Source organism: Cnephaeus nilssonii (assembly GCF_951640355.1).
Source record: "Cnephaeus nilssonii genome assembly, chromosome: 14".
In the NCBI taxonomy this organism is placed as follows: domain Eukaryota; kingdom Metazoa; phylum Chordata; class Mammalia; order Chiroptera; family Vespertilionidae; genus Cnephaeus; species Cnephaeus nilssonii.
Window position 1 is genome coordinate 14745240 of NC_137085.1, and position 21650 is coordinate 14766889.

Sequence of the window (21650 nt, forward strand, 5' to 3'; positions counted from 1 at the left end):
CAAGTGAAAAACATTCTTTATTGATTTCAGAGAGAAAGGGAGAGGGAGAGAGAGAGAGAAACATCAAGGATGAGAGAGAATCCTTGATCTGCTGCCTCCTGTACGCCCCACTGGGGATTGAGCCCACAACCCGGGAATGTGCCCTGACGGAGTATCGAACTGTGACCTCCTAGTTCATAGGTCAAAGCTCAACCACTGAGCAACACTCGCCAGGTGGAAATTCTTAAAACAAAAAGCATAGTTAACAAGTGAAAGGTTCAAGATTTTCATGACATGGTTTGAAAATAAATGATCTGTGACATATATCAAAAGACTTCCAACCACTCTTACCACATAAAAAAGTAAAACAACAAATCTACAATAGGTACAAATTATATACATTTATTTTTAATAATTTTAAATAACACTCTTGTATAAATTCTTTTATATATTCAAATCATACACAAATTTAGAAATGCATCATGAAGCCTAGTACAACATATGGATGAGAACACGTTTTTAAAATTTGTGTTAGAATTTTAGTGACATAAATACAACTTTAATGTTTCAGAAACATTCTCTAATTGCTTGGGCTGAAATTTAATGTATTACAGAGTGCTTGTGCCTAGCATTAAAATTTAACTTTAAAGCATTTAGTTTTTGCATTAACTTAAATCTGGAGCCCTGGGCTCACATTCCAGGGCTGCTGTCGCAGTTACTGCGCGTAGGACAGATTCCCAACTGCTTTTGAAAAAGCATCATTCAGCCACTGACATTTTAATGATCTGTAACCCGTAGTCCATTTGATATTTGACTTCTTCAGATGAATCAGCATGTTCTTCCTGCTTTTCCCCTTGGCATAGTCACTGGCTCAGGGTTAAAGAGAAAACTTGCATTCATCTTCCATTATTACTCCCCTGCACACACCAAACTCATTTTAGCTCCCAAACTCCTTACTACTGTATCAAGATCATAACAGACCAAAGCTTCTTCATGGATGAGGCCAGAAATGCTTTCCTTACTCTAACAGGTTACATTGGGTGCTTTTTACTTCTCTGAACTTTTGTCAGAGAGTTTTCCTTGAGATGTGTAAATTCAACTCCTATCTATATTACTTCAAAATGTATGAACCAGGGAATATCCATTACAAGTGGTGTTATGTTCCCCACGTGTCCTACAAAAAATATAGGACCAAGGTAAATAATCTAATAACCCAATCCCAACTGAGGCTGTCAGGAGGAAGTACTGTTGTCAGGAGGAAATAATTTTCTGCCTCCAAAATAACCAAGTCATCTGACCAAAATTAAACCGGGGTCAGTGAGTGTTGCTTTAATGGTCAATTTCCTTGGGAATATTGGGCTAGAAAGTAGTCATATAATTTGATGCTTCTACAAATCCTCTTCTCCCCAAATCTCCTCCCATTCCATGTCTACTCTTTGATCCTCTCTTAAAATTCAGGTATCCCTAAGAGTAACACATTAAGTCCACAGGACCTTAGTATAAATGAGTTTTAGTTTTTATTATCATTTTTCTCTATAACTGAAGAAATTATTAATAAAAGACCTCTGGGAGCTAGAGGATAGAGGGGAGGGGAGGGAATAAAGGAGGACAAACATACTTAACAACACTTAGAGCATCTAACTGTCTGAAATGTTTAAGTGCTTGTTAAAATGAATTAATGAAGATAAAAGTATCACTCAATAGCAGTATCTGTTATTTATCAGTAAGATTCAACTAGCCTTATTTGAAAATAAACACATTTCTAATTTCTAGACAAAAACTCTTCCAGTACTAGTCTTTCTAAAGGATTGATGGGATCCTCGTGCTGAATGCCATAGTTCATAGGATGGATCATGCCTTTAGAGAAATGAATATTGTGTAATGCATTCCATGCTAGTTTTCTAGTCTGATTTTGGTGGTAGATCACTTCATGATTGACTTAAATTTTAAAGCAAAATTATTTCCACCAGCTAAAAGAGGGGACATGAAATATTACTTAAAATTTTTTAAGTCCATTTTATTCCATTGGGAAAAATTAAAAACATGATCTAGGACTGTTCTTAAGTTTTAAAGGTAAACATTCTTTGTGATTAATTTTTGCAATACCTTCTAAGGTCTGTTTCAAGGAATCTCTACATGGCCAGAATGTGGACTGTTTGGCTCCTTTCTCTATTGGGTTAACTTCTGTTTATCAAATGTTTATTTCTCACCATCATTAATCCCTGGCTTTGAGGGGTGGTAATCTGGGGGAAAGCAGGTATGCCACTTTGCACAATTCCTTCAAATGTGCAGTGCACAGCCTATACACACATTATGTGGCAACTGCGGAGGAACGCAGGTTTTCTCTCCCCACTTGGAAGAATTCACTTTAATGAAGCACAAACAGGTATTTTTATTTTCTTATCACCAATACTGGCTTCAGATAGTAATCTTCCTGTGTTCTTTCCATACAGTCCTTCATAGGCATAGGCCCTGGATGGCACCTTGTACAGTCTTTACTCTTCTTTAACCACTTGGACAGTTTTCTGTTCTGCTTAATAAATATCTATAGTTATCTTCTGTCTGCATTTTCTAACTTTAATCCACAATCTGCCTATATCATAACAGATGAGAGCAACAGTGGATGGCCTCTGGAAAAAAACTGCCCTAAAAACAAGGACTAACCATATCCACTCAACTACAGTGCTACTCTCACCTGGACAAGAAGATAGGAGAACTGTAGCCCTGCAGAGAGATGGTACATTCCTCATGGTATATGAGTGACAGGCTATGTTCAAATGTAGGAGATACTTTTTTTTGAGGTGGGGAGGAGAAATATAAATATTTCACAGGCATGAAAATGGGATGCCAAGTGATATGATGGCTTTTCTTTTGGAACTAAAATATTTATAATTCCTTTGAAAAACTATCTTTTACATTAAAAAGCATTTTAATGAGGCTATGTTCCACATTAATCTATATAAAATATAGAGAGTGGCTAATGTCTAATTAGGTGAGTAGCTTGGAGAGTACAGCCTGTGTTCCAGCTTAACAATCACTGACTTCAAAATCTATTGCTTGAATCTATAAGTCAAAGAACACATAATTCTATGTTTAGAATGAGAAAGGGAAAGAAAGATTAGAAACATTCAACCTTTTATAAATTTCAATGATGTCCAAAGAGGGACTAAGAATGAATGATGCTCACCAGAGTCCCAGCTCTAGCAATATTGCCATCTATTTTACATTATTTTAACCAAACCCCATATTTTCTTTTTACATTGTCATTAACTGCTGTACAAATACATTCTAGATAAAATATGACATGATTTTTTTACAAATAGATACAAATACAATGTTGACCAGATATGCTACATCAAATATATACACCTTATTTCTCTAGAGGCAGGAATATTCCTTATTTTTAGATAATTCATCATTTACACTGAGACCTTAAGGAGGACTATCAGCTTCCTGCTCCCAGATATTGCCTTCCTCTCTGTACCATTAGAAGCTTATCTTGTGCCTTAATCCTATCATTGAGCAAGAATTCTGAAAGGAAAAATGAAACCCTTCTAAAGACCTTGTTGGGACTTTTCTGCTCCTATTTTAGAAACAATCAAGATTGTTTATTGTGATACAGCCCAGACATTAGCTTTTCCTCAATGATGTCTTTTAGTACAGTAAATGAATATCGTCCCTGAACCTCCTTTTAAAAAAAGTGTTTCAGGAATGGAGATGAAGTCTTCCAGTAGTCCTCTCCCACTCCACATTCATCATCCTGTTTCCGCTGGTTGAGTGAACACTCCCCAAGAGTCTATTTGGAGGTCAAAGCAATTAGGGCTGCACTATTGGGTTCAGCCTTTCTATACTCCCATGTGGTTTGTACAAAAATATACTTTACTTCAAGTCCTTATTGATAGTGACTGCTTCAAATCTTCATGGTAAACTAAAAGTAATAGGCTAAGTGCATTATGAATTTGTACCTGAAGACTTCCATGCACTATATGCCTTTGCTTTCTCAGCAAACTCTACCCAGGCTCTGTCATGCCCAGGGGCTGATGCTGTCTTAGTGAGTACTGTGGTCTAACAATTCAGGAGAACATGTCTAGCTCCTTAGGCTTTGTAATTATGCATGGATGTTGTCAGAGTCAGTTGCCCATTGGGAGTCACTTCATTGCCATCATCTTCCAACAATCCTGACACGTCTGCATTGGGAATGCTGTCATGGTAGCTGCTGAAACTGATATTGTCTTCTTTCAGCTCGATGGTCCAAAAGGGGGCATTGAGTTTCCGGTTTTGGTACTCCCGATACATATATACAGCCCCCACAAATCCCATCAGCAGCACCACCACAATGATGATGACAGTCAAAATGATGATGTTAAATTGGGTCCATGAAACATCAGCTAAAGCTGATGTGCTGTTTTCAGCAGAGCTTACTGAAAAGATAGTTTGCAAGGTGGTGGGGGTAAATGTACTATTTATAACAGGGGTGGGCACTGATGTGGTCAAAGAGGCATTGGAAACCAAAATGGTAGAACCTTCAGGTGTTGGAACAATAACTTCTGAAAATAAAAACAGAGAATGAAATGTAAAAGACAAAATTATCTAGTTATAAGAAACAATAAAAGAAATACATGGGAGTGGAAGTTGGTATGGCATGTTGACATGATAGTTTTCTTTAAGGTCATGCAAGTTAAAAATAACTTTTAGAGAAATATAGTGAAAAGAATCAAGATCTAGAAAGCTTGATTATTATATCCATGGCTATTATTTAAAATGTATAATATCTATATTAAAATCTTTGGGGAAATTCTAATGTTGGAATTTTCCATCCTTCTTTATTCTTGGATAGATTCATACAAATTCCTGCAAAGACAGTAAATATGTCACTACTGAGTTCTAAATCACGTGGTTAAAAGTGACAGGGATAGATGATAATCATTTGAACTAAAATAAGTTCAGCATGTCTGATGGCATTTCATAAGGGCAAACTTCTCTTCAAAGGAGACAAAAAGAAAATAGGGAAAAAAACTGTATTTCTAGTTACTTCTGAATAACACAATTTAAATGTCCAAAGTTGATGTCAGTCAAGAGAAAAAAAGAGACTTCCTTTAATTTCATGTATAGTAATTCTTTCTTGTGTAGATTTTAGCTATTTTATAATTAACATACTACACTTTGTACTTCTGAGGCAGCATAGCTCAGTGGAAATACCAAAGGCTCTAGAATTAAGTAGAAGTGTGTGGTTATAGATAAGTCAGTCAATCTTTTTAAAACTGAGGTTCCTTATCTATAAATGGGAATAATAATATCTACTTTGCAAAGTTATTGAAAGATTAAATGAGATAACATACATTGAATGAAATACATTATTAAATGAAATAACATTGTTATTTTTCAATGTTTACAGTGCTTGGCACATAGTAGTCATTCAACAAAATGATTACTTTTATCTTTATAATTCATCACCACAATCATCCACATCAATTTATCCTAAAAAGAGGCATGTTTTATATTATTTAATAACCAATAATCACCACAGTCCTGACACCTAAATGTAGACAAGGTATGCCTCCAAGTGGGAAAGAGAAATGAGTGACAGGATCTCCAGGCTAGTGCTAAGGTTCAATCTGAGTTTCGTAGCCTGGATCACAAGAGAATAAGGATATCAAGAAAATGGCAGGACAACCCTTGCCACAGGCTAAGTATCCATCAGCCCAATATTCAACATCTGTCAGAATATCAAAGGGTAGTTTGTAAAAGAACGTGGTCTAATCTCTGTGACCTAGTAAAGCCTAAATATTCTTAACTCATCTTGTATCTCTAATCATTAATTTGTATCTAAACCCTTCCTGAACCTCCCTATAAGAAACATTTTGCCATTTGAGTAACCTTTTCTTTTAAAAATCAAAAGGAATATTATTACTATTTCCTCCATTACATACGGGAAATCTTAGGCCCAGAGTTAGGATAGATGCTAAAACAAACTCATTTTTCTCAGCTGGAACTTCTAACCAGATTAGAGGTCCCTATTTAAAAAGACCTTTGCTGATCACTGGAGATGATGAGAATACAGGAAGCAAAGGAAAAAAAAATGATAGGACTTTTAAATTATTAACATAAAAATAAAAGTAGATGAATAGAAAATGTGAAAACACTGCAATGACTTGGTCTTGGTCCTCAAATTTCTGGAGTTGATTTTGGAGTATCAGGAGAGCAGCAGGAATGGAAGGAATTCTCTATAGGCAAATATCTATCAAAATCTATTTCCAGAAAACTCCTCTTGTGGAATTAGAAGGTTTTACAAAGCAAAAGGTAGCTGTCCTGAAATTTTCAATGCTAGGCTTAGATATTAAATTTACAACCTTAGGTGAAGTTTACCTTTCTTGATGCAATTTTCTTCCAGGTCTCGAACATAACCTTCTAGGCAGTTCTCACACCAAAACCCAGTGGTGTTATGGAGGCAGTTGATGCACTCTCCACTCTCAGGCTTGCAAATCTTTGGAGTTTTAATTGGGTCCACGTGGCCATGACATTGGCACTTCATACAGATGCTGTCATAATTGTAATAGCCATTTTCACATTTATTGCAGTTCTGGCCTGTGTAACCCTCTTTACACTGGACACATTTAGGTTCCAATTCACCCAATTCTAAAACAGAGAGAACATCAAAATAATTTAGTCCAGTCTCAAGCTACAATTGAAAATGCAAAACAATTACTAGTTCTCAAAACAGATTATAAGCTTTCCCTACTACCTCCTCTCAAATTTAAGAGACACATGGAATTAAACTAAAAATCTACACCTTATTTATTAATTGTCCAATTTATTGTGAGAATGATGGGGCCACAGAGAACCTATTCAGTAGAGAACAAAAGAAATATGCTTACATAAGGAATCTAAATAATTACAATGAATAGGCACTCAATTTTTTATCCCTTCCTCTTTACTCATGACAGATTAAATAGAATATGCTTTTAACAAAAACTTCCTCATCCCTCTCTCAAGTCTCATTTCACATATGTATTTGGATTTGACTGCAAATGCCTTGAAAGGAAATTTTTGCTGTTTTTATAACTCTCTTTCACCTGCAGCACCCAGACTTTATGAACACATTTTATACCTATTGATAACTGATTCACTCTTTTTGCTTCTAAAAAATAAAGATTTAGAGAAAGGCCTTACTTATGATACAACTGCCTGTAGATGTCACTGCTGAACAAGGGCAGCGAAAACATTCTTTAGTGGCATCGGGACTCTGATAAAATCCTTCTTTGCATTCTTCACAGTGGTCCCCTTTGCTATTTCCCAGACAGTTTAAACAAGCACCTAAAAGAAGTAAATTATTTTAAGAAGTTAAAGATTTACTCTGATAGCACAGTAACTTTATATAAATCATACCTGCAACAAAAAGACCTTAAGAGATATCAAGAAAAAGTGGTCCAATAGAGATTGGACAGAGTTCAGTTTCTGCCCCATCTTACTTCTTACATTGGCCAGGTCTGCAAGTTTGGTGCCCCCTAGCAGATTGTAAACTCTTTAGGGAAAGGTGACAAGAATTGCAGTAAGCCCTTGTTGATTGATTGACTACATACTGAAAGTAGGCCAGCTATTTATAAAGAAAAAACAAAAACAATCTAAAAATCATTGAAAGAAAATAGGTAAAACTATACGATTTGAATCACTGGGATACTGAATTAAATAAGTGAACTAAACCTATATGTTACGAACATGCATAAATCTTAAAAATAATGTCGGTTGAAAAAGCAAATTGCAGAATGATATATATGGAAGGAGAGTATTTACTTTTTTTGTTTAAGTGTTTTTATTGCTTTCAGAGAGAGGAAGGGAGAGGGAAAGAGAGACAGAAACATCAATGATAAGAATCACTGATCAGCTGCCTCCTGCATGCCCCCCACCGGGATGGAGCCCAAAACCAGGGCATGTGCCCTGACCAGGAATTGAACCATGACCTCCTGGTTCATGGGTCGATGCTCAAACACTGACTGAGCCATGCCAGCCAGGCTGAACTTCTTCAACTTTGATTATTTTTATTGTTATTGTCACTAGGAGAGATGGTTCCTTTCCCACTAAACTCAGTGACAAAATGTTGAAAACATAAATTGCCACATGTAAAAAGACTTTTCCTCATTTATTTCACCATTTCATAGTTTATATATAAACCTGTCAAAAATATAGCAAGTACTGATCATGTCTACAGGGCAGAAGGCAAACTTTAACCTGTCAAACAGAAAAAAGGCTAAGCTTATATGAACAAGGAAGAGAGTACCAAGAGATAAGGTCAAAGAGAAAGGCGGGGTGGGGAGGGAGACTGAGCACCAGGTCAGCGAGGGGGCCAAGGGCTGAGCGGGCCTGGAGGCTGGGTGCTCGGGCTCTTGGGGCTCCCGGAGGCTTCCTCCACCATTTACGTCCATACCACCCTGAACACGCCCCATCTCGTCTGATCTCGGAAGCTAAGCAGGGTCGGGCCTGGACTTGGATGGGAGACCGCCTGGGAATACAGGGTGCTGTATGCTTCTTCTTTTTCTTTATTTTTTGCGCGCCCCCATCTTCCCTTTGGCGGTGTGTGTGTGGGGGGACCCCTCCCAGGAGCTACTCCGGGAACCGACCCCAAATCAGGAAATTGTGTCTCCCGTCTTACAGACAGCACCCCTGGATTGGAGGGGTGTGTCAGTTACATGTTTGAATTTTATTCCAAGAGGCCTTAAGCATGGGAATGACATTATCTGGTTTTACATTTTTAAAAGATCACTCTGGTTGTTACATGGAGACTGGACTATGGTAGGGTGGGGGTTAGGGGATGAGAGAACAAAAGAGGAGGCAGAGATCAGATGAGTGTCAAAGTAGTTCAGAGAGAGGACAGTGGCTTAGACAAGGATGACAGCAATGATCATAAACAGTGGTCAGACTCTGGGTGTTATGCTGAATGTCAAGCTAAGAGAACTTGCTGATGGATTGGATATTTGCAGTAGGAAAAAAAAGGAATAAAATATAACTCCCAGGCTTTTGGACTTAGCAACTGGGTGAATGGTTGCCAGTCACCAAAATGAAGAACACTAAGAGTAAAGCAGATTGACTTATAGGGTAAAATAGAGATGTTTTGGGGATGTGTTAGGATTATGATGCCAATTAAAGCCTTCAAGTAAAAATGTCGAAAGCATTGTTAGATCTTTGAGTGTGAAGATCAAGAAAGAAATGTAAATCTGGTAATCAGCACATATGTAGATGACATTTAAATTAAATCCAGGGGGCCAAAACCGTTTTGGCTCAGTTGATAGAGCGTCGGCCTTCAGACTGAAAGGTCCCAGGTTCAATTCCGGTCAAGGGCATGTACCTTGGTTGTGGGCACATCCCCAGGAGGGGGTGTGCAGGAGGCAGCTGATCGATGTTTCTAACTCTCTATCCCTCTCCCTTCCTCTCTGTAAAAAAAATCAATAAAATATATTTTTTTAAAAAATTAAATCCAGGGGACTGAATGAGATCATTTAGAGAGCGTATAAATGGAAAAGATAAGAATGCCAAGGGCTGAGCCAATTTCGGATAGGGAAAAAGAGCCAGAAAAGTGTGATATCCTAAAGTAAAGAAAGTCATTGAGGAGTGAAGGAGTATTCAACTCAGTCAAGCTGCCATGGAACACTATGAATACATGAAGGAGCTTAATTCTTAAAAAGAAGTACACAATATGAACAGAAAGTTCTAGTTTAAAAAATAATAGTCCTCCCACCTCCACTTTAAGGAAAATATGTGCTCTATAAAGAAAATCTAGAAAAATACAGTAGAGTAGAAAGACAAAATAATTACCCAAAGAACTGTGTAAGATTTTGAAAGGTTACTTGAAATCTCCACATAGAGAGGTTTGGATTTTGCTTTTTAAATAATCTAAACGTACCCCACATGTCATTTTTATACCCTGCTTCTTTCCCTCTCATATTGTTATATATCATTTTTAAAACATTTTAATGACAACATAATAACAGTTTCCATTTATTGATTGTTTATAATGAGCCAGGCACTGTATTAAGAGTTTTATAAGTATACTAGAGGCCTGATGCACAAAATTCGTGCAAGGGGCTCGGCCCTCACAGCCCCGGCTTCACCCAGAAGGTCATCTGGACAGTTGTTCTGCTGTTCGGTCTAATTAGCATATTAGCTCCTTATTATATAGGATTGCATTGAATCTTCACAACCCATGAAGCAGTTACTGTCATTATCCCAAATTTCTAGATTAAAAAAAAAGACAGGCTAAGAAACTTGCACAGGTAAAGATTTCACTTTCTGTGCTCTTAACCATGTATTGCCTAGATAACATAATTTGCTTCATTCCCTGCTAGAAATAGGATGGTCTAATTTTTTAGAATTATAAGTACCACTTTGATGAACATCTTTGAACATAAAGCTTTTTATGAATTTAGAATTATTTTCTTAGACTAGATTCCTAGAAACAGAATTACTGAATCAAGGAAGTATTTTTAAGACTTCTGATACACATTGTCAAACTGCTTTCCAAATTTCCCCCCAATATATCTTATCACAAAAAGGTTAAAGTCTACTTCAATATAAAATACAAGGTATAGAAAAAGACTAGAGTGAGGAAAAATAAAGACTATGAAAACATAGTAAGTGGCCACCAGAGGGCAACCGTAACACAGCACTCTTGGAAAAAAATCTCATTTTAGACGAAAGACTAATTTTATATTAAGCATACAGTTTTAAATCAAGTATTGGCGATCCTTCACATTGGATTCCATTTTTATTATATTTCAAAACAGATAAATCATTTATTTCTCTTATTACTAACTGCTTTTAGAAAGCATAACCATGAAAAGGATTTCTTTTGCCTTAAAATTATCTCCAGAGCAAGGACAGGTTGGAATTTACTTAACATTAAAGATAGCTAGCTTATTGCTGCAAGGAAAATAAGAAGTTACAACCAGCAATGTGGGCTGTTTCCTGGTCCCGCAAAAGATCTAGGGAGCAATTTAAATCAACTCAATATGATGAAGCATTTCTGCTATTACCTAGGATTGGAACTCATGTATTGTGTGTATTTCCATTTACTTGTTCATTTATTTTTTTTAAATGTTAGTTAGAATTACTATGTGCCAAGTTACATGCTAAAGATAGTGTACAATGGTGAACAAAACTGATGTGGAACTTACAATGTAGTGACTAAGCCATATGTGACTCATAATCACAAATAAATATGCAATTACGAACTGTGATAAGGGCTATAAAAAAATACAATGTGTATAAATGGGAATTATCATTTATCCTGAAGCATCAGGAACTGCTTTCTAATGCAGTAACTTTTAACTAAAGGCCTGAAGGCAGGATATGATTTATTAAGGTAAAGGGTCCAGGGTTGGGGATAGAAGTGTATTAGAAAGGCCGTTCTAAGCATCCTGAATTTTTATTGGGGGAAAAAATATTTCAAAATTAAAGACCAGAAATGTTAATTGTCTTTAGTTTTTTAATACTTTAAGTTTGCCTAAATGTGGATTTCTTGTTCTTATACTGCCTAGGAGCCCGGCCAGCGTGGCTCAGTGGTTGAGCGTCGACCTATGAACTATGTCATAGTTAGATTCCCAACCAATCAGAAATGGAGAGGGGTTGAGGATGATCACAATCTCAGTATGAGTCAGTTCACCAACGGTTCATCACAAGTCTTGGTCGTGGCCCTCTAAGACTTCTAATTGAGAACCTAACAGGCCTGAGTCTCCTCAGCCCTGAAAGACTGCAACAGATTCAGCACTTCCCTTCAGGTCCTACTCGCACCTTCAAAATCTGGCAATGTCTTGAGAGAGAGATGGCTGTATGTTGTAGCAGGTCCTCTTTAAAGAGATTTTTGTCTCCTAAGCACTACAAGGCTGAGAAATTTCTTTCTACCTTTTGGGCTAGCCTTCTATCTCCTACACAGTCAGCTAGGGTCCTAAGGGAAAAATGGCCTTGTGTTTAGAGCGCCTCTAGTTTCCAATCCATCACACAAGCCCCAAATGACTGCCAAAAGCTCTTCTTGTATCTCTTTCCTCAAAAATCATTCCTTTGCTTGGGCTAACCTCTGTTCCTTAGCCTATGCCCAGATTCAGCAAATGTCCCCTGGAAAGGAAATGGCTAGGATCATCAGCTTACGTAGGAGTTCTACACTTTCTGGAATTTTAGTTCATATCATCCTCCTTGTTTCCACAGCTCTACGATCAATAAGATTTTTAAAATTTATTTGTATGTTTTTTTCAAGTTTTTGTTGCAGGAGTTTGGCTTGCTAAACCTATTACATCCCACTTAAAGGAGAAAGACCCTTACAAACTATTTAGAAAGAATCAACCTACAGATGAAGGACCTCAAAGTAAAAAGAACAATGGACTGATTTTTAAAAAGATAAGGAAAGTGTGTACCTGTGAGGGCATCACAACTGGCAGATCGATTATTGCATTGGCAGGGCAAGCAGCCACTCCTACTAAAGCCATAATATCCATCTTGGCATCGATCACATGCAGAGCCGGTGACACCCACTTTACACTGGCATTTCCCAGAACTGCAAATAAAAGCAAAGACAATAAGCAAAGTAAATCAGTTTAAAATTGTGTTGCTAACATCCCATCATTCGAGGATCTTAATGTAGAAATTATTTCAACTAGAAGTATTGGCCTTGTGTTTAGGGCTCCTCTAAATAGAATGACTTTTTGGCTGTACCCCACATGTTTTTCCATAAATATTCAATTAACATAGTACTAATACCAATAATTTGTGACAACTTAATCCTCTACTAGGTGGTTTAAAATGAATGATAAAGGAGCCATGGAGAATATAAGTCCCAGAGCTTAGAAATCATTGTTCATTAAGTACTGGGGCATAGAACTGATACTACTGCTACATCTCATTCCTGAATCATTCCACAGTTCCACCAGCATCCACACTGCCCAATCTGGAGATGAAAAGAAAAACCACCTAGCCTTCACCCAACCCTAGCTTCTGGGTGAAGAATATGAAGACCAGTATCTTAATGAAAGTGTCAACTAACATTTAGATGCTGGAAACTTGATATAATTTTCTATTTTAGGTACAGGCTATATTAAAATATATCTGGCAATTTAACTGGAATTCACAGTTATGTAAAATGACTGTATGGTGACATCTATCACTTTCTAGATTAAATCCATATAAAAATTATAGATTTTCAAACCCAAAGGTCTAAAAATCTAAAGAAAAATAGTTTATTTAATATCCCATCTCTTCTTATTAATCTATTTACTTTTTCTTAGATGACCATTACATTAATATCACCTCTTTCCAAACAGTGAAACTTAAATCTCTGTTGTCATTTTCAAGTCCTCTCTACCCCATGTTCTTACAATCACTCACTCAAATCCAATATTTCACTAATTTATATCAAATTTTCTTTCAAAATATCTCTTGGTATTGTTATTTCCTCTACAAATATTTCTCTTAGAATGTCTTTCCTTCTCCACCTCTCAAAAATTTCCTGCTATCACGCTCATCTTTTTCTATGAAACTTTTCTCTAAAGAGATCTTTTGGCTTCCTGACTTCACATTCTCTGCACCATAAATTTTAACCTTAACTATGGTCTGTTCTATATTCATTCATCTATCTATCTATCTATCTATCTATCTATCTATCTATCTATCTACCTATCTATATAAAATAGAGAAAGATGCTAATTAACTGGGATGCTGTAACGGGTCAACCCGACGGGAGGAGGTTGCACGCACAGCATCGGGGGCGGGGTGGCAGGGGCCTCCATGCGCCTGCCCTGGGAAAAGGCCTGATCAGCAGTGGCCGAGGCTGCTTCAAGGACCGGAGAGGGAGGCAGGGCCGGACCAGCGACTCGAGGGTCGGCGGCACCGCGTGATTTCAAATCGCGTGCTGGGCTCCTAGTCTTACCTTATAATAGAGAAACATGCAAATTGACCGCACCTCCGCTATGCCCACGATTGGGCCGGCAGGAGGCTGGGGGCGGGACTCCAGGTGGCATATCCGCCGTTGAGAAGATCAAGATGGTGGTGCTCAGTGGCCGGGCCCATGCCGCCGCTCCCGGGGGTGCCTGGGGCGATCGGCACCCCGGGGGGGCGTGGCCGGGCCCATGCCGCCCCTCCCGGGGTGCCTGGGGCCATCGGCACCCCGGGGGGGCATGGCCGGGCCCATGCCGCCCCTCCCGGGGTGCCTGGGGCCATCGGCACCCCGGGGGGGGGGCGTGGCCGGCTCCTCCCGCCCCTCCCAGGGGTCCCGGGGGGGGGTGATCGGCCACCTGGGGGGGCTTGGCCATGCCCATCCCGCCCCTCCCGCCGCTCCAGGGGGTCCCAGGGGCCTAGGCTTTCCGGGCCTTGGGCACCAGCGGGGAGCCTGCACTGATCGCAGGAAACCACTGGGGGTCGGCTCCTGTGATCGGTAGCAGGGATGCTGGGTGTGGCGAGCCCAAGGCCAGGAAAGCCTGGGGCGGAGGCTTTCCGGGCCTTGGGCACCAGCGGGGAGCCTGCACCGATCACAGGAAACCACTGGGGGTCAGCTCCTGAGATCCTTAGCAAGGATGTTGGGTGCCGCGGAGCCCAAGGCCACCGCCCGGGGCCAAGCCCCGACCCTGAAAAAGGCAGAAGGCGGTGGCCACAGCCAAGGCCTGGGTCCCTGGTGCCGGCAGAAAACTGGTGCAGGCAGCCAGGTGAATGAAGGTCTATTGCACGAATCTTCGTGCAAACGGGCTACTAGTATATATATAAAACTCTTGCTTCTCTAATTACATTGTTAAAGACCTGAGGCAATGACTGTATCATGCAGGGGTTTTTTATTATCCTCAAGACATAGCACAAGCCTACAGATAGTGTACTATAACTATTTTCACTTCATACATCTTACTTGGTAAGTTTTCTGAGTCCAGGGACTGTACTTAGCCATCTTAATATCCTCAGAGTCTAGTACAGTACCTGGTTTGTTGTAGGAACCTAATATATACTTGACAAATAAATGGACAATAAATACACAAACTGAATGTTAGAGCTAAGTACTGGAAGGGAAAAAAGTGAAGGGCTATACTAGTTACCCTTCAGAACAGCTAAGATTCTTCCTTTTTTTTCCAACAGTATAACCCTTCTTTATATGCTCATTCTGTATCTTAAATTTTTAGACTGCATCTGAGTAGATTTTGGCACCAGTGATATTGAATGGGAGACAATCCAAGGTAGAACTGCTTCTCAATATAATTTTTTAAAAGAAATTCAGCTCCTAATGAGTCCCCATGGTGTTATTAGTTTTAGCTCAGGAGCCCAACCTCAGATTGTTAATACTTACACATATCATCAGTTAAAGTAATCCCCTACTATTTCCCATATTCCTATTTCTGTAGTAAAAATGGAAGTTCTAAATTTGAGAGTTATTGGAACTTTGGGTTAAACTTTGCAGAATGGAAGTAAAGCAACTTTCAACTCTGTGTATTCTACTTGTAGCATACAAACCTAAGAAATATTGTTTTATGTGAGATAATATATAAATAAATAGAAGCCTGGCTTCCAAAAAGGAGTAGAAAAACAGTTCTACATGGAATGTTTTTTAGGGTTTTCCTCAAACAAAACCAGTCCAGAAAGGAAAGAAAGCCAGGCTTCTATTTGTAACATATCTTAAAAGTCTTGTATCCAGAGAAGTAGCCTACCAACATCTTTCTATCTTAAAGCTGCCCAGTATATTGGGTTGGTTATTCAATTTCTTGACTAACAAATAAATTTACAGAAAGTGTAAAATGGAAGCATCTGAAAGCAGGCGTGATGATGATAAAAACAATGAGCCATTGTTCATTAAGGGACTGTCAATTATATATTCTCTCTAATCCTCAAAATAACTCTACTAGGTAAAGGTCATAATCCTCATCTTACTATTGAGGAAATGCAAAAAATTTAAAATTATTGTCCACACCTAGCAATTATTAGGAAATACAAAGATAGACTTTCCCCCTATACCATGCTACTTATCCTTCCCTAAGTTTGACTCTAAATTTCTACAAGAAATTTGCCTGCCAAACAACTTGTCACCCCTTGAGTATCAAGCTTCATTATGTAGCTTCCAAGCACCACAATTCACCATTTATTTAAGTTCTAATCCCAGTGAGCTGTTTCTGCCTTACCCAGAATAAACTCTCATCTCTTTTCTCACTGCCAGAAAATTTTAGGACTTCCTAAACAAAAGCTAAGAGGTATTAGTGCTTGAAGAGAAACTGACTAGCAAAATCCAAGGTTCTCAGAAGACAAATCCCCAAAATTGTGATGCTTAGTTAAAGCTTAATTAAAATCAATTAAAATTTGTACTGATCATAGTATAGACGATGAGCATTGTTTTTAAAATGCTACAGAAATTGATTACTAACAACCATGTCTCTTAAGTAACTTTGCAAAAAAATTTAAAGAGAAAATTTATATATATATACAGTCTGTGATATACATACAGTCTCACACAGAAATATCCCAAGTTACTTAAAGATCTAGTAATGAAAATGTGTGTTCATCAAAATGAACTTCAGGAATACCTTATGACTCAACAAGAAGTAACCAGTCAATTTAAGTCTTGCTATATTGAAAATTATAAAGTATATAACGGTACCTTTCAGAGAATGGCTAACAACAGTTCACTAGTTCACTAGCCAAATTCCAAAGCTTTTAAAACATTAACCAAAATAGGCTTGTTTCTCATTTCTCTACAGACATTAGATTATTCAGTATATAGAAGAATAAATAGTTATTTTTAATGACAGTGTTTGCCCAATCCACCACCTATAAAAGGTATAATCTTAGAATACCTAATAATATATTAATAATTAATTAATATTATTGTTAATTAATAATATATTACTATTATAAGGTACAGCCAGTGTTCTCAAAGTAGATGCTATTCTTTTAAGTGGACTTTCCTTTTGTAATTCTTCTCTGGGCACTCGGAAGTCTAATTTAAGCAGGCATCTTTCTCCCTGGAGTATATGATCATTAGCTGATGATTTTTTAAAAAAATCCATGAATGGCTTTAAGAATCTTGATAAGCAGTTAACTAGTCTAGACACCATGCTTCACTTTTCTTGGGCATATTTCAGAACAACAGGAAAGAAGATGCTTTTTTCTCTCTTTTTAAAAAATATACAGAATGGAGTGGGGAAGTTTAATTGTGAGGCTGCTCTAGTAGGCTTTTCCACCATGCTACTCATGGCCCATGGCCAAGCTCTGCATGTATAAGAATTAAATCACTCAGCAAATATAAAGCTTTCCCTGTGTGACTTCTTTTATAGAATAAAGCCTTTACAACGCCCCCTTTCATGGTATCCCTCTGTTAAAAACTGCTGAATGCTTTTGGAAGCAAAGGTCAATGATATAAATGCAAGGAAGAAAAAAAAAGTGGGTCTGTTAACAAACCACTTATGCTTATCCATAGGTTTGAAATGAAAGAACCAAAGACTCACATATTCATACTGTGGACGAAAGGAGCCACATGCTAACCTGACAAGCTCAGGGGAGGCCTGCGTGGCAGTCTTGCAAACTCAGAGACCTGGAATAACCACAAAGGATGGTTTGAAAATTAAATATTTAACTACAAACAGGTTATAGTGGGCAGTCATTCCTAAGCTGATACCTTCCCTGACAAAGATCAACTTAGATCTTCTTTCCTGAGCCCATTTGCCTTTTCGCCTCTAAGATAACATATCTGTGAGATGTCTGGGTAACTTGTAACTTCCTTCTTTTGCTGGAGCCCCTGGGGCACAACCAAGTGTGGTAGGCGCCAGGACAGATGCCTCAAATTCCTTCATTATCCTGTTAATTGTTCCTGTACCCACCTAAGTATGTGTCCATCATTTTACTTTTGTCCAATCCCAGGGGTTTCCCACCGTTTGACTTTATCCAATGAATTTCATGTAGCCCACCTATGTCCCTCCTTTGATGGCAATGCATAAATACAGATGTAACCCACCATTCTTCGGAGCATAATCTCAATTCGTTGAGGTTCTGCTTCCCGGCATATGTCGACAGTTTGGCTCAAATAAACTCACTAAAATTCTTTACAGGTTTCAATGGTTTTTTTCGTTAACATTACTTGGCGTAGTCGGCAGGATTCCAAAGAAGACTCACCCGGGATCATCCCTTGGACATGGACTTGGAGCTAGGATCCAGCAAAGGGCCCCTTGAGCCCACCGGTTCTCCGCCCATTGGGTGAATGTGGGTGAGTCGTCTCTTGGATCCAGGACCTTCCCTCGCTTTGGTAGAGGGTCTGACTTTATTTGAGCTGTTTTAAAATCCTCGAGGTGGAACCAGGGTTGACAGAACCCCAGGTTAAGGGTTGGCAGAACCCAGGCTAAGGCGGGACTGGAGAAAAAAAAATATGGGTGGCTGGTTTTGATTTTGGCTTTTCAATTGGAATTGCTGAGAGTCTGAGCAAAAGTAACTTTCGCCGTATAAATGAGCTGAACTCATTCAGCTCCGAAGATAAAGGGGCAACATTTTCTTTATTTTTAAAGAATAGTCCGATTCTGAGGTGTTCTTAGGTGACTAAGAATTTTGTGGAAGTGTCAGAAATGCAGGAGCCCCATCTGGAAGTTCCGACACAACTGCTAAATGGCTTTTCTAGGGGGCCCCCATAAAGACTTGGTCTGCCCGGGCCCCAAAACTTTTTTTGTGGTTTTAGACAGCCGGGAGAGAAACTGAGGCCACATTTGACCTACTACATAACATATCTAAAGTTTGCTCAGACTACAGATATCCAAAAATAAAAAAATTTAACATGGGAAATTGTGCCTCCAAGGCTAGAAGCTCCCAAGACCCCAGCCCTCATTTAACACTCCTGATAAGAAGCCTTTACTTGCAAGTACTTAACAGAAATGAGAAAATTTAACTAGAAAATATTAACTGAGGAATGGCCAGAAAAAAGAAAGAAAAAAAATGCAGTTTGCTTGGGATACCTATGTTAATATTTTGCATGCAGAGAAAAAAAAAAATACCGGCTCTGAAATTAAAGTGAATGAGTATATGGGAAGCGTATCTTGATTTGGAAACTAGAAGCTTCTAAGAAAAAATTTTCTTCCAATAAGATGGAAATTAATAAAAAAGATTTTCAGAGACTGTTTCAGAACTATTTTGAAGTTAACAAATGTCTACAGCCATTTTTGAATAGTCCTTTGGGAATGTACTGAAATTCTAGAGAGAGGCAGTTCCCGAACCGGGGACAAAAGACACTGCTTTGGTAATTTTAATGCTAGACATTCTCTGGTGTAAATTCTTAGTGTGTTTTCTGCGCGCCTGTATAAGAGTGTTGATGTTTTTGTGTCTCTTTGTTGTTGTTTAATTTGTTGAAAGAAGAGGCAACTCCCGCTTTGGGGAAGCCTAGTTGTGTGTGGTGAGGTTGAAGGCGTGAGAGAGATTGCAAGAACGTCCCAGCAGCTGCCAAGAATTCTTATTAATCTTGGGGGCTCTTCTTGCTCTCCCTCTCAGGGTTCAGCCTCCAGAAACAGCTAGTGAGATTTGTGTCTGTTTGTCTGAAAATATAATTGTGGCTGTCTATCTTTTAGGGATTTGGTTTGCTCTTTCCTTATTTGTTGTGAGAATAAACAAATCATCTTCTCTGTCAAAGAATAGTTTAGACAGCCTCCATTTTGGTCTGTGACTTGGCAGCCGCCATGTTGGCCGCATGGCTTGCTGCTCCCCTTGAAAGAGCAAGGGCCAACCCCTCCCTTTGAATTAGCCAATCGGGAAAGACCATGTGCCTGAGCTCCAATCAAGAGCAAGGACAGGTTACGTGCCTTGTTAAGGCACTCTGCTTCAGAAAGAAAATTGCAAAAATTCTCAAAGCTAAGTTCAAACAGGAAACTGTAGGAGGGTAGCATGTGTCCAGTCAGGGACACTGGCAAGCCAAGCGTCATGATTCCCTGTGGGGGCGTCTGCCAGTGATACTCTGGGTATTTGCGTTTCACATATTGGGAGTTTATGTATTATTTTCAATGCTCAATACACTGCTTGCAATAAGCCATGTGCCTCATTTTAAACTCTTACATATTATTCTTTATATGTTGAAATTATAATTGAATCTAAAGGTATACAAATTTTATATTATTCTCTATGTCATTTTACAGGGATTATTACTTACCAAGAAGTTGTTGTCTTGGAATATTATATTTTATAGAAAAGCAAAGTTTTTATCAAATCTATAACCATGCCACTTTTAAATTTTTGTCATTTGTGGACAGCTTTATTCTGATGCATTTGTAGGTATATATGTCTAGAAAAATCCATGAAAAGGACTCAGATTTACTCTAACTTGCAGGCTTCTAAGCAGGTCATATTTTGAACTGGATAAAGATTTATAGAACTTCAAGGAATAAATAAACAAAAACAACTATGGGACTAAATGAATTGAAAATAATTATTCTTATGATTCTATTTAAAATATTGTTGACTCTTAAATCTCTTGTTTCCTGAATATAGAGAAAAGTAAAGAGCAGACATTCTGCATTATAGGAACTAACAAATTGGTAACAGATTCATTTCACAGTGCGCTCCCAGGAGACGAAGCGTTCAAAGATCATGGCTTACAACCAGGAGATTTGCTGTCTTAAGAAAAGACACCAAATAAAAAACTCTCCAACCTCATTGGAGGGGACCTTACCAGGTATTACTAACTAACCCATGTGCAGCTAAGCTTAAAGGAGTTAGCTCATGGATTCACATTTCTCATTTAAAAAAGGCATCTGACTGTGAATGGACGTCTACTCCCATCTCTGACACCATCTCCGTCTGCAGCGGAGATCACAGACTTTTCAAGGACGAGAAGTCGCTGACCACGGAGGCAGACAGCTATCCCAAGATGACGTCAACAAGGCCTGTATACTCACAAACTGATATTGCTTGTTTTTATATCATCTGATTGATATTGATTGAATGTACATAAAATGATTTTCATATTATTATTATCCTTATGGTTCCCTAGTGGAAACAATATCTACCTCCCCAGACCTCTTTATTAGATATGAAAAAATTTAACCTAAATACCTGCTAATCTTTCCTACCTACTACACAATGATGTTCTGGTTATCAGGTATGATAGTGAAATTAATGCCTTGTTAGCCACACATTGGTCTTCTCCTATCAATATAAGCTTTGGTTGTTGTTGTTGTTGTTGTTTTCTGGCTCTATTTTAAAGGACCCACCTTAGGCAAATACCTCCAAGAATATCTCCCTGATAATTCCACTGGTAGAATTGTATATGGATGTAATCTGGATGAATATTGTATGGCTATAGAGATGGGTGATGAATAACTAAGAAAAACACCTGGATATGATGGCCAAAGGCTTGCAGCAGCCTGTGCTATCTGTCATAGCATTTCATGTCCTCAGACTCACCAGCCATGCTCTTATGGCTGGATGTCTGTGAAACAAGAGAGAATTCAATGGGTCCCCATTTCAGAAATTATTGACATCACTTGGTGGGTAGATATGTTTATAATTACCCCACTGTCCTTGTGTCCTGGACGTTTGAGGAGCCCTATGAATACTCAAACTCTAGCTCATTTGGGGGTCACCTTCACCCATTTAACTATGGCATAGGAAACTCAACATTTTTGGCTCCACTCAGTATACCCTAACTGCTCCCAAGCCATAGCTACCCAAATGGCAACAACATTTCTGGTGGATCCAAC

The 21650-nt window shown here is 38.6% G+C and overlaps 1 protein-coding gene across 1 annotated transcript in view; it reads right to left on the reverse strand.

The window, feature by feature from the left end:
• Positions 1 to 368: 368 nt before the first annotated feature.
• Positions 369 to 21650, reverse strand: part of MEGF9 (multiple EGF like domains 9) — a 91169-nt gene continuing 69887 nt past the window's right edge. The window contains exons 3-6 of the mRNA XM_079789787.1: positions 12378 to 12517; positions 7150 to 7293; positions 6346 to 6615; positions 369 to 4526 (exon numbers count right to left, since the gene is read on the reverse strand). Of these exons, the coding sequence (XP_079645913.1) occupies positions 4075 to 4526; positions 6346 to 6615; positions 7150 to 7293; positions 12378 to 12517 (1006 nt within the window). The 3' untranslated portion in view covers positions 369 to 4074. The remainder of the gene's footprint in view (positions 4527 to 6345; positions 6616 to 7149; positions 7294 to 12377; positions 12518 to 21650) is intronic.